Raw genomic sequence first — 14217 nt, 5'->3', positions numbered from 1 at the left:
TCATTGGTTAGTTGCAACAAATTTGACAGTGAAAAAAACATTGAGTGGTCGCGGGCAGAGCAGTTTCATTGACAACGTTAATGACATTTACAATGAGTGGCCATTCCGGATCCAGCGAGAATGGCAATGGCAGGCACATGCAGGTGTGACGACAGCAGCAACGATAATAGAATTAACAAAAGCATTGCCAATATACAATGGCAATGACAATTGTTGATAACAGATGCATATGTTGCTATTAATAAGACTTATACTAATGACTTCATAAACAAGACTAATATCATATCATATCTTTCTTTACCCTTGCATTATTAGAGTATTTTGGTGTAGCTAGTATCTCCAAGCATTTACCTTTCCAACCATGATTTACTACAGAGGACAGACCACAACACCAGGAGTTCCATGTCCTGCTCTTTTTGAATAGTGTGTGGGTTCTTTTACGTCCCAGAGGATTATAAACATGGAAGAGTTGTGAGACAGGGCCAATGCTTTATCGTGCGAATCTGAGAATACTAGAGAGTGTAACCATTTCAGATGTCATCAGAAAGGCAGCACTTTTTCCTCAATTAATTAAAGACCCTGAGTGTAGATATGGCCGGAGTTTTGATCCTTTGATCCTTGTGATCCTTACTCCTTACTCCTGCGGTAGCTAAAATATGGAGCCTGTCCCTTAAAACCCATGTATGGCCTTGTTGGTGGAAGAGTGCCAACATAACCCCTCTTCCCAAGGTTGAAATTCCCAAGGAAAATGGCGACTTTAGGGGAATAAACATAACCCCAGTTATTGCTAGAGCATTCGAAAAGGTTGTTTATAAGTCTTATGTTAAGAACATTGTCGAGAGTAGCTTGAGCCCCACAAAGTTTGCTTAAACAGAAGGTGGCAGTTGTACTGGCGCTCTGTTAATAATGCAACATGAAATTCTTAAGTCTTTGGATCAAAAGGGATGCAATGAAGTTAGGGTGCTTGCAATGGATTTCAGTAAGGCCTTTGACACTGTTAAACACGATATGTTATTTTCCAAACGTAAACTCCTACCGCTTAATCCATATATTTTTAATTGGTACTTAAGCTTTCTTACTGATAGGTGACAACGGGTTGTCTGCAATAGCATCACTTGTGATTGGATCAGCGTGAACAAAGGCACCACCCAAGGAAGTGTTAGTGGCCCCTCTTTATTTAATATATTCATAAATGATCTGCAAACAGATCCAGAGTCTAATTCTTTGTTGTTGAAGTATGCAGATCATTCCACTCTAATTATTCCTGTTTTGAAGGTTTTGAAGGTGATAGTAATACTGCAATTCATGTAGTTAACAATTTTATAGAATGGTCAATCAATAATGGTATGGAATGTAATTTCTCTAAATGTAAAGAAATGGTTTTTCCAAAGAAAGGCGACAATAATGTACTAGAGACAGTACAGAATATCCCGCAACATCCAGAACTATGTATCTTAGGGGTTACATTTCAGGAAAATTGTATGTTCTCTATTCATGTCAAGAATAAGTTGGCTGCAGCTAATAAATGTCTATACATTCTAAGAACTCTAAGGAAGGAAGGGTATTGTCAAACGGAGTTGGATAACTTATTCAGCACTTTAGTTTTGCCTAAGCTTATGTACGGAATATCTGTACACGGTTCATCTCCACCAGAACGTAATACTATGCAATGTTTCCTTGATCGTTGTCATAAACGAAGATACATGTATACGTCCTCACCTGTTTCCATTATTAATTGCGTAGAAAAGTCCGATAAAGGTATTTTCAAGAAATTAAGCGAGTGGGAAGGCCATCCTTTACGTCACTCCCTTCCTAGGATTAACCCTGCTACTCTTAAGCTGAGACAAGTCAAGCCTACATTTCCGATTTGTAATACCGTGACTGAGCGTTTTAAAAATGCTTTTATTAATAGACTTAGTCTTCATTACAATTTAGCTATTAGAAATTAATGTATGTTTTACACTTTTTAAGTATTTAATAGTTATAATCAATGTAACACTTGATATGTATTTTATCAGTGATATAAAGACGACTACCACGATCCCGCAAACTCCCGCACAGTAGCTTGGAGCTAAACCAGCTGAGTCAACTGATCGGCGGTACTTAATTATGTGCTATACAAACTGCTAATTTTGTTTGCTGTATTAACTGCCGAAAGCCATTACACTCATGCTTACCTTTCTTAAAGATAAGTAACTCATCCCATCAGCGATTTGCCAAGCAAATTTCATCAGCTGTTGTGACGTAAGACTGGTTTGGGGTTTGATATCCGGGTCTTTGTAGTAAGTGTCATTCAATCCTCGGCTCTTTCTCAGGTAACCCAACAGATCACCATAAGGGACATACTCGATCAGCACCAATAGGGGGTCTACGAGAAATATTATGACGTTTATTCAACAGCCATTGCCCGTTCCTTTTGCTTGTCGACGTACAGTTCTCTCATCTCCTCTCCTCTCCTCTCCTCTCCTCTATGTTTGACTATGTGTATGTGATTCCGTCATGTTACGTTGCATACGAGTATTTTAATTTTACGAAGATTTGACAAGTTTCACGGAATAAACCAGAATAAAATTCAACTATTTCTTTGAGTCTTCATTCGAAATCCTAAAATAAAACAATCGACTACAGTCAGTTCAGTATTTTCTTGATACCAAGGGTTAGCTTTGCTAATAAAAAGAGATGGCAAATCTGTTTTCAGGTCAACCGCAACATTCCATAATATATTTGCACTCTATCCAACTAATTTCCCAAACAATTGTTTACCGCAGCATTTTATTAACCCGGTTTTGTCTGCTTTGTGAAAGCTCTTACTCCTACTGAAGATTAAGTTGGATTTGCTCTGCTCTCTTAAACGCCGCGTACAGGTAATTTAACAAACGACTTTAATAAGTTGACAACGGAACGATGGACACCTACGTAGTAACATATAAAATTTCAAAATTCATTCATAATTTTTGATCATAACAGCCTCTTAGGTCGCCGAAAAAATATGACGCGCCTGAGCTTTAACAAACTGATAAAACGTTCCTCATTTGAATTCTTTAGATAAAGGATACTAATAAAGCTTAGCTTCTTTTCTTAGTATGCTAATGTTCTCCATCCACCATTTACATTTGACCCTTTGTTCAGACTCCAGAGGGACACACTTTCTGTGAAGTGCTTTTGAAGCCGTTCAAGAAACTCGCACCTCGTGTTTAAACAGTACTTTAGACTGAACATTTTGCACTTTGGCAAGTTGTAAATGGGCTTCACTTTACAATTGGAACTACTATGCGATATCCTACTGTAATACTGAGACGAAATTAAGGTGGGAACTGTTTGGTTTGGAAGAAGTGAGCATTCATAGAGAAGAGCTTTTTTTCTACAGCAGCGGCACCAAAGTATAATCCATAGATGCATTTACCAGTTTCAGTGACGCATCCCAATAGTTTGATAACATGTGGATGAGGCTTGAGGGTCTTCATCAGCTCAAGTTCGGATTTCAAGTCTCTCTTGTCTGACTCAGGAGCGTTAGCTAAACCAAATAAACATAAAAGACAAAGGTAAAATTAGCATCAATTGTACCTCGTGTATCTTTCATCAGAGCTCATTCTTGTCTTCGTGCGTTCGAGGTCAAATTCAAGTAACTGCCACACACAAAGGTGTTAGAAATCACAGAAAATCTCTCTCAAAGTACGCCGTAGCCGTATTCGCGGATTACACATGTTTGTTCTCTACAAAACGAAGGACTGACCGTTTGTTGCTAAACCAAAGCTATTAAGAAAAAAGACTTTTACCTTTCAGCATTTTAACGGCCACAGTTTTTGTGCCAGAATGGAATGGAAGGTTCTTTGCTGTTCCTTTGGCAACCTGGCCAAAAGCACCTTTACCAATGATCTTCTCCACTTTGACGTCTTCTCGTGTTACTTCCCATGACCGTGTTCTTATATCAAGGGGTGCATATTCAACATTCCGAGGGGAGCTATTAGGACTGCTTGATCCTACTTCATAATGGGTGGTCTCTTGTAACGGCATGTATGCAGATTCGATGGGGATTCTTAGCTGTTGATTAGAAGTACTTGGAGGATCGTTAGTGGGATTAAGCTCTTCCATTGCAACTTCGTTCTGAAAACAAAAGACGCACCCGGGTTAAATTTCCTTCGTAACGGTTAGTATGCTTCATTATTCTTCAAAAATAAACTAACTAGAGGTTGGCGTAGCTCAGTTGGTTAGTGCAGGGCTTTCGGAGCGAGAAAGCCCCTGCTCGATCCTCGGTGACTTCAAAAGCTGTGTCGACTTTCCTCTGATCCGTGTGGCTATAGCTTTAAATATCCTTCAAGCGGAGCACTGACAGAGAGAGGGGAGTAAAGGGAGCACCGTCGGCTTCCATTGATACCAGGCTCGTGACTGAAGGAAACACCGACATTAAATAAAGTGACTTTACCTTTACTTTACATTCAAGGAGTTCGAAGACTCTATCATCACATTTGGAAGCAACTTAAGCAGTTAATTAAGGGACTCAAACCCGCGGCAATGCAAGTGCACTGAATTGCTCTACCATAGATGGGCAATCAAGCTATCTTAGAGCTGGTCAGCCTGACGAGTTAACCGAAATTTCTTAAACACATGTTTTGAACAGCATTTGAAATGACTGTTGGTGAGAATGATCGCTTATAGCAATTTATAATCACATTTCAAAATTTCCTTCACCCGTTACAATCAATAAGTAAAATAGATATATAGGAAACGAGCACATTGATTATCCCGGAAAGTCGAGGTTTTTCTACGATGTGAAATAATCAACTTATGCCTTAAACTTGCCGGAAAATGGCGGCTAATGTGTCTCAGCAATATAAAAAAAAAACAATATCACTCAAATTTAATCAATTTGCATATTCGCTTTCAAAACTCACGTCACAGCTTCCCCAATCTTTATCTTCTGCAACCTTGTATGGCCTAACGACATTTAGAAGAGTAGACAAAAATATTAGTTCTTCAAATTTAGTCTGCGTTTCTTATTACTATTGCCTTCTTTTCCCTTCCTAAGTAATTGCAATGAAAGAAATGAAACATCATTTCTTACAGGCGATCTCTTTTATGGGAGAACCGAACAGAAAACAAGAGAGGACAATACATTATTCACAAGTTACGTCATCACCACATTGCTGGTGGGCGAGAAGAAAAGATCTCTCATGAGCTCCTTTTGTTTGCGCATTACTACTTTAGCATGGCACCATTGCGATCTGGCGCCTGCACAGATTGGTGGCAAACGTCTTACAGGAGAAGGTCATTTGGAAAACAGCTTTTTTTTAGCAACATTAACTCAGATATCTGGGATGATGGCAAATCATTGTCAGTATTATTTCAGCCAAAAGGCAGGTGTCACATTTTTAAGAAAATACGCCTACCGTTCCCAGGCAATTTTTTTCCTTAAGAAGGAAAATAGCTTTCCACGCTTTGTTAAGTTTTTTTTTTCTTTCTACCATAAACATTTATATTTTAGGACAGTTTTTGACCCTGGAGTAACATGACATATAGTAGGCACTTACCAGCGAACTGGAACTTTCCCCATAACGTTAAGCCAGACCTCTTTTTTTTATGTTTAATGGACCAAAAAACGAAAAAATTAAAATACCTGCCTTTTCTTTCTTGCAATGCCTAGCAAAATATGATCAGATTTACAATAAGTACAAAAGAAAGGAAAGCATAATCCTAGAAGATACATCAAATTATTCACCTAGCTTTCTGTGCTGCCAGACTATGACCAGTATTAGAAGAATGATGATTGACATAAGAACTCCAATGATTACCAACAGAGTGGTGTCGTATGTGCATTGACATTCTGTGAAGAGAAATGTGAAAGAACATAATTAGTCGAAAAAGAAAAATACATATGGTGCTAACAAAAGTTCCTAAACAATGGTAAAAGTGTTTCGAGGAGTGAAGTTGATAATAACCGCAGGAGAAGGACAAGATGACCAAAAATATGAAGCTGGTTATTCAACCAGTCTAAAATGCGGTCATCAGTATTACCTATCTAGAAGGAAGCTGGCTGATTTAAGTATATATATGGTTCTCTCATTGGCATTTGCTCTTGCCTTCTCGACACTGTCTTTGACAATAGATAGCCTTTATATATTATCTATATTGGCCAGCATGGAATTGACTTGGAACACTTTTTTTTTTTTGCTATTCGGCTAAACTCTGTTTAACTAATCGCTCCTAAAAGACGAACGATGGCTGAGGAATGAGGAGAAACGACCCAGAAGAGACCTACCGTAAAGGATAACAGGAAGGAAGATAAATGGGGTCAACAAGGAGCCGAGGCAGCAAAGGGATGTGGACTACAAGTTGACAGAAGAAGGAAGGAACACATCATAATTTGAGACATAAGGAACAACAACTCAGACTTAATGATGACAATAAGACTCCTTGCTAGAGGTGAGTCGAAAACGGACGAAACCCTGCTTATGCACAAGGAAATGAAAACGTTTGAATAGTCATTCCTTCATACCTGATGGTTTAGAAGCTCTTGGTGTGGAGGACGTGGAAGGGCTAGCACCAGGTGAGAGAAGAGTCAAACGTCCAACTTCATAATCACCAAACGTGTTATTATACATAGCAGCTTGAAGTTTTGCAAGTCCCCGAGTCGGGGTCACGGGATTTTTAAAGTACAGGATAAAGGATACAATTACACTTCCTCTCCTGAGAACAAAGGAGACAAATATTATCAAATTGTAGTCGAAACAGCCTGAGGTTAAGCACGTTTTAAACCAATTCAACTCTTTACCAACCTCAATCCGGTCACTTCAGTCCTGAGATAATTGGTGTCATTCTGGTATATTTTATCCATCTAACAGATGTAGAAGAAAAATGGAGTGTTCTCTCTTAAAATAGGTGGCCAGTACGTTTGCCTTGGAATGGCTTAGTTAATGAAGAACTAGTGTTGCAATTAATTCTTCCATCTAACCATTCTACAAGGCAATTTTTATTAAGGATACCGCTTCCTTGTTTAACAACAAACAATAATTACTAAGTAAACGTACAGTAAATCAATTTTACTTCTTAGACTATTGGTGATCATAATTAATAACAAATAATGAAGAAAAATTACAATATTTCCAAAACAAACAAATGACTAGTAAATCGTTTGCTTAGCAATGGCTTAGTTTATTGAACGCTTACTACTGCAATTTTTTTCCATTTTACTGTCTGCAATTGTGACACTTGTGATAAAGGAATTCCCAACACTTGTAAATACAAACCGATAGGAACTTTTTACATTACAATAATACACTGTAAATAAACAAATGAATAATATTCCTTCACGTGTCTTTTATTCCAGATTATGTGTGAGAAATGTCAAAATGCACCTCTAACGCAAATGAATCCGCCAATTGTTTTGAAACTTGCTTATTCAAATCTCCGTATTCTGATAAAAAGTTTTCCATTATCGTCAGGTCCGCATAAACTTGCTTTGCTAAAAAGGGAAGAGGCAAACATTTCATTCACTCTTGGTTGAAAAGTCAAATCCTTGACAAAAAGTTATGAGTATCTGTTATCTATTTAAAGCAATGTTTGGCACAACAACAACAACAACAACAGCAACAAACTTTTTTTACAAGAATACAACTCACAAATAGCTTCTAATTATTAGTTTTTAATTTTTAAAGTAAAGCTTGATGTACTGAACATGGAGGTAAGTTGAGTTATCTTTAGGGTTCAAATAGCGCAAAAGAAAGTTCACGGGATGAAAAACATGCAAAAAGACCTGATGACTACATGACATTACAAATTTTTGAGTGTATGAATAATATTTGTACCTAACTGTACAATCAGGCTTTAAAGTGCCCCTGTGACCAAGAAAATCAATTTAATTTTTTTCTTTGGATTTTAAAAACTGTTAACTAAACACTAAACAACCAAAGTTTTAAGCCTTGATTTGAAAACAAAAACTTGTTTTATTTAACTGAGAATTTCCTATTTAAAGATGCGCGATTACTAATTTTAATATCTTCAGAAAGCTGGATAGAGGAGAAAATGATGTCTAAGGCTCACTAGTTTAAGAATGTAATGCGTGTGTACTCCGCAGAATTAAAATGCAGCACGGGAGTTTTGGGCTTTCACACTTTTAAACTCGCTTACATAGTAAACTGCATTCACGGGCTGAAATTTTAAGCTAGTGAGCCTTTGACGTACCTCTTTTTTGGATCCAACCCTCTGAGGTCCAATCGGTCAGTTTTGAACGTGAGTAATAGCTGACCGTGAAATCCAAAACTTACACTCAAAGTAAACCGCCTTTGGATAAAAATCGAGGCTCAAAATTTGCCAGTCAAGTGTTAAGCAAACACACCAATGTCCTTCAAAATTTGAAGAAAGGAAGAATTGTTTTTTTGTCTATTTTTTTATCACAGCGGCACTTTTGGAAAATATGCTTCTTAATCGAAAGTGACTATTACAAGAAATGGACTCTTACTAGTACTTTACTGACTGCGGTGTTAAGCTCATTGTATGGCTTTTTGGGGCAGAATAAACAGGAAACGTAATTGAGAGTCAATGTATAAAAGGAACCTCACACGTAGAGTATATCCTCTTTGTATTGTTATTTCCTTATTAACTCTTTCTTGTTACGCGTGCGCAGATATTTTGATGAATACAAAGTGTGCTATCTGGAGGTCCGAATGAAGATGAGTTTGGGTATGTATGTTCAGCACTTTAAAAAAAATCTTGGCCACGTTATAGGTCATGTGTTGTACATAAATCTGAGGGTACAAAGTTAGAAGCCTTAGACATTCACTCTCAAGGTTTCATTTCCCTAAGCTTGCAAATGATAAACAAACAGGATTCTAGTACTACATCTCAAACAAAAGGATGGCTGACTTTATGTAGTAAATGTTAATTTAACCACTTACTTGGTTGTGCTGTAGAGGTGGGCGTAGCCGAGGGAGGTTCCTCTGGCACTAAATAAAGAACACCAGGAGCTATGAGCAGATAATGACGTCAACACTTGTAACAAATTTCAGTGATTTGTCATAGTGAAGAACCTCTTTAACAATTGTAACTCGTTTTTCCTAGTAAACGAACTGTTTTATGACGCTGACAGAGAGTGGTGATAATGGTGATAATGGTGAGGGTCTTGGACACCATTTTGTACCATTGACCGTTCATAGAGAGAGACTTTTCGATAATAAACATCAACCCATTTTTCCCTATTTTCTCCTATTTTTCGGCCTGCTTCCTATTTTCTCCTCTTTTTCCAAGAAATTTCTATTTTTTCTTTTGTGTAGGTTCTTACTTAATGCAGGGTAACATTTTGAAATATTTGAGATAAAATTCTCCAACAAATTGGTAAATTCTTAAGAACAAAGGTGCCATGTGGAATTAATGTGCCCCTGTGATAAAAAAAAAACTTAATCAGATTTTGAAAGTGTTTTCTTAACACCTGACTAGCAGAATTCTGAGCTGTTGAGAATGTTATATTGAGTATGTGTTTTTGAGTGATTGTTATATTTGTTATTTTTGCGATTGCGTGCATGTCTGTGGGTTACGACATTCCGCGGTCCGTGGTTCCACGTTTAAGTAACACCCAAAATGAATGCAAAAAAAACACATATTAATGGAATTTTTGTCTATGATGGAACGTTGGTCTACTGATGGAGGCCGAACTCATCATATGAGCATCATTGATATCTACAGTGTACGCACTTTAAAAGTAATTTCCATTAAGGATAGTGACATAATGGGCTGATAATCTTACCAAACGTAAGGCACTGTGTGATGGTGACTGGTGTTCCAAGCGAGTTGCTTGCAAAGCAAGTGTAACATCCAGTTTCCCTTGCCTCCAACTGTTTTGTATTTACGCTATTGCCCTTGTACCATATTATGTTAGGTTCAGGGTTTCCGTCAACCGGACATGAGAACAGTTTTGAACCTCCTTCAGGCAACGAAAAATTCTCTCCCCTACCTGTAGCTTCGGCAGCATCTATAAAAGCAAAGAAAAACGAGATCAAATTTAAGAGAAAAAAAAAGGTACACAGTAGTTTATTTTAGCGTAATGAAAGAATGCAAATTAATTGGCTGAAAGACTGGCGTAACGGGCCTGTACATTCTGCTGGCATGTCCTAGCTATTATATTATTATTATTATTATTATTATTATGAGCAGGATAAAAACGACTGGTTGCCCAGCTGTAACCGTAGCCAGTTACTGCGAGAATAAACCATACATGCTAATCAAAAAACTTAAGAAATTACTAAAACTTCTGCTAGCTCATAAAAAGTCCCAAATGTTGTATTCCTAAAAAAAAGAAAAAAAACTTGCTAGGATATTATTGTTGTTGTTGTTGCCATCATCATCATCATCATCATCATCATCATCATCATCATCATCATCATCATCATCATCATCATCATCATCATCGTTATCATCATTATGGCTTTTGGGATAGGCAAGGCTCTGCCTTTTTCGCGACGGTCTTACAAAGATTTCACCATTCAGCAGATTTATCGCAAACATGAATATGAGAAGAAGAGGTTGTACGCGAGCAGGGTTTTGGAGGTTGAGCAAGGGACTTTCACACCTTTAGTCTTCACGACTACCGGAGGCATGGCGGGCGAATGCAAAAGTTTCCATAGTGGATTAGCGGAACTAATATCTATTAAGAAAGGAGAGGAGTACAGCACAACAATTTCATGGATACCTTCAAAAGTGTCCTTCGCTCTACTAACGTCCGCCTTACTTTGCCTAGGAGGTTCACGAACTACTAGGCGTGTCCCTTTGAACATTGAGCAATGAGGCTTTGAGATTGAAAAAGAACAAGCAGGATTTAGAGAGTAGAGTAAAGAAAATTTTTAGATATTTTTTGTTAATACATATTGTTTTCACAATGTAATATTTCTTATAAGATTATCAGTTATTAGCTTTTTAGTTTTTTAGGTAAGCAATTTTTACCATTTCGTAAAATGAGAGTATAAAGGAAAAAAGGTATGATGAGATAATTTTTTACGCATTTGTAAATATTTGTATTATATAAGATATATTTGAAATTTTAATAAAATTATATTATTATAAAAAATTATTATTATTATTATTATTATTATCAAAAATTATTATTATTATTATTATTATTATTATTATTATTATTATTATTATTATTATCATTGTTATTATGGGAGACTTTATTGAGACTTGAGGAGGCAGTGTGGCCCAGTGGTTAGGGCGCTCGCCTTGAGATCCGGAGATCCCGGGTTCAAGACCCGCTCTAACCATTCGTCGAATTTGATCCTGGTAGTCCCTGGTTCAACTTCCCAGCTGCACTTGTAAATAGCCAACTGGTTTGCCTCCGGCCAGTTGGGATTCTTAACAGTTGTTGTTGTTGTGTTCTGTTGTTTCGTTGATTGTTTCATTGGCCCTGAAAAGCCCCTATGGGGAGCGGTCAATTAAGTATGTATTGTATTGTATGTATTGAAATATCCTCAAATGATTTTACAACCTTTGTGGGCCTGTGGGCTTGGGCAATGGTGCTCATGTAACTATCCTATAAAACCTTATGACTATGGTCAATCTAATAAATACAATGTAATACTGTAAAACTTACATATGAATATATAGTTAACAAAATAGAATTAGTAAAATTCATAGATGCTTATGAAGGAAAAAAAAATTGCAAATAAGATACTATGTACATCTTTGCCATCCATAAACGGCTTTAACCAAAATCAGTTTATGAGAGAAACCTTTTTACTATTTCACAGTTTTGGGAGATGATCCACTTTTGCGAGCGTTCAATAGTTTGTCTTTGCTAAGTTGTTATCCAATATGCTGGTAAGTTCTTCTTCAAGATCCTTGTAGTAAACTGCGAGAAAATCAAAGACTACTGTAATGAGCTTTACTTTATGACCTGGGTATAAGTTCTTAATACCTAGTTTTAAATCTATATATTTATCTTTCTTTTGTTTAGTTCTCATTGTGATTTTTCCTGGGTTGCATATCGTTCCGTCTATGATGATCCATTTTTATTTTTACCCAATACCCTGATATCCGGTCTAGTTGCGCCATTCATTGGACATTTTTCCAGTTTCCAGGGTATGCCCCACAAGATCTCTTCTTTGTTGTTCTCTTGGCTTGGTTGGGGATAGGATTGCTTGTACCACGGGTTAGAATACACAGATTCTTCAAATCTGTACCTTTCCAATAAAGCACGGTAAACGGGGCGTAGCATAGTCGTGTCGTGCTTTATACAGTGACTGTGCTATGTGAGAACAACCACAGAGAAGGTGTGATACTGTCGTCTGATCTTTAAAACAAAGTCGGCAGGCCAAGTCGTCTACTTGTTCGCGTAACGTTTGTGATCTATAGGTCTTTGTGTTAAGGAGTTGCTGTCCAGTGCTTGTATCTACTGACAGGACTATATCCGGAATGTTCTTCCACTGTCTAAAGATGTCGTATGAGTAGGCTGATACTTCTGGATACTGCTAGTGTTGAGTCACAAACTTTCCGATCCATGCCCTTTTCATGCCTTTATTTTTGTGTTTCTTCATACTTGCTTTATGAATGATCTGTTTCATTTTCCTGTGTTCTTTAACGTTCACTATTGTTACGTCGTCAGTGCCTTCCAAGACTCCTGCGCCATCTTCAAAGTGGCAATTGAGTTCTAGTTCTTCTGCATACCTTTTGGCATAAGTATGAATCGACAAGATTATTGTGTCTATCATAAGAAGATGAAGGAGTTTCTTTTTTTCTTTTTCTTCTTGGAATGATTTGACTAGTTTAATGTGCGGATCCTCACTCTTATTTTATGTAATGGACTACTTTAAGCTTGGCATTCTTGTACAGTGACTCTATTTCAATCAATTCTTTTCCTCCATCTTCTGATGATAGACACAATAATCTTGTCGATTCATACTTATGCTTCCCACTGCACTCATTGATTACATGTCTTGTTAATCTATCGAGTTCTTTAAGGTTGTTAATACACCAGTCGGTTGACCACATGCAGTTTGTAAGATAGTCACTGCGCAGATGTTCGTTGCGCGGACCTTGCGTGGGACTGACAATGGGGAAGTCCAAACTGCCTATAGTGGGTTCTTGTACTCCTTGGCAGCTTCTTCTATGAGTGTTTCTATGAGTGTTTTGATATTCTCCTAGGAATTTATAGTGGTCATCATTGCTCAGAGCTGGGATGGTACAGTTGTTACTTACAGGCATTGCGCTGCTGTTGTTATTACTAATTAGTTTGCCTCTTTTCATGTGTATGGCAGCGCACTTGTTTATCCCCCATTCCATTGTAATGTCTGTGAACATTTTATTTAGTTTCCTTGTAACGGTCACAACTATGTGTTCAGAACGATGGTAAGTTTTTTAAGTCATCAACGAAATGCACATGTGTGATCTTTTGGATCTGGGCATGGTACAATTTATATCCCTCTGAACCCCTCAGATACCATGCAATAGGATTACGTGTTAATGTAAATAGTCGCACACAAAAAAAATCCACTGACAGCCATGACAGCTGTTGGTGTTGATTTCATATAACAAGGTCTTTCGTTGTTACTCTCTTCCACTGACAGCCATGACAGCTGTTGGTGTTGATTTCATATAACAAGGTCTTTCGTTGTTACTCTCTTGGAAGTTGTATTTCTGTAGTAGGAGGTGGTAGATTGGCCGCAGCATTCTATCGTGTTTAGCTTGCCGACATTCATCCCAAGGGAGCGAGTCATAACAAATAATCAATTGTCCCCTGGAGACACTCTCCTCAACGCCCTTCCTTAAAATTCTGGGCGTTCCTAATAGCGTAGTTTTCTGCAACAGCCTAATTCTTATACCCGAATCCTCAATTTTTCAATCCATTAAAGAAGTTTCTTAGTAACACTTCCAAGAGCCCCTACAACAACCGGTCCTACATCCACGTCACACGGCACATTCTTCTAATCTCCTACTTCATCAAATCCTGGTATTTTTCGATTTTTTTTTTCAAATTCTTTTTCCTAAACCTTATGACCTCCGGAGATAGCCCACAATTAAGCATTTTATCTCCTTCTCGCTCACTACGATGATGTCAGGTCTTTTTGCTTTAACAACCGTTATCACATTGGATGTTCATATCCCAAGTAGCTGTACGTTACATTTCTCCACAACACCTTTTGGTACATGTTCATATCACTTTTCCCTCCTCTCAAACTGGTGTAACTCACACAACTTCCAATGTATAATCTCGCACATTATCATGTCGTCTTATAT

General features: G+C 37.6%; 1 protein-coding gene across 2 annotated transcripts in view; it reads right to left on the bottom strand.

The window, feature by feature from the left end:
* Positions 1-14217, bottom strand: part of LOC137983704 (fibroblast growth factor receptor 2-like) — a 48563-nt gene that overhangs the window by 4823 nt on the left and 29523 nt on the right. For both annotated transcript variants that reach the window (XM_068830872.1, XM_068830873.1), the window contains exons 7-17: positions 9737-9961; positions 8892-8939; positions 7353-7459; positions 6774-6832; positions 6494-6684; positions 5717-5821; positions 5619-5637; positions 4893-4935; positions 3777-4104; positions 3404-3514; positions 2178-2368 (exon numbers count right to left, since the gene is read on the bottom strand). In XM_068830872.1, the coding sequence (XP_068686973.1) occupies positions 2178-2368; positions 3404-3514; positions 3777-4104; positions 4893-4935; positions 5619-5637; positions 5717-5821; positions 6494-6684; positions 6774-6832; positions 7353-7459; positions 8892-8939; positions 9737-9961 (1427 nt within the window). The remainder of the gene's footprint in view (positions 1-2177; positions 2369-3403; positions 3515-3776; positions 4105-4892; positions 4936-5618; positions 5638-5716; positions 5822-6493; positions 6685-6773; positions 6833-7352; positions 7460-8891; positions 8940-9736; positions 9962-14217) is intronic.

Source organism: Montipora foliosa, chromosome 13 (genome assembly GCF_036669935.1).
Source record: "Montipora foliosa isolate CH-2021 chromosome 13, ASM3666993v2, whole genome shotgun sequence".
Taxonomy (NCBI): domain Eukaryota; kingdom Metazoa; phylum Cnidaria; class Anthozoa; order Scleractinia; family Acroporidae; genus Montipora; species Montipora foliosa.
This window is presented reverse-complemented; position numbering and strand designations above follow the sequence as displayed.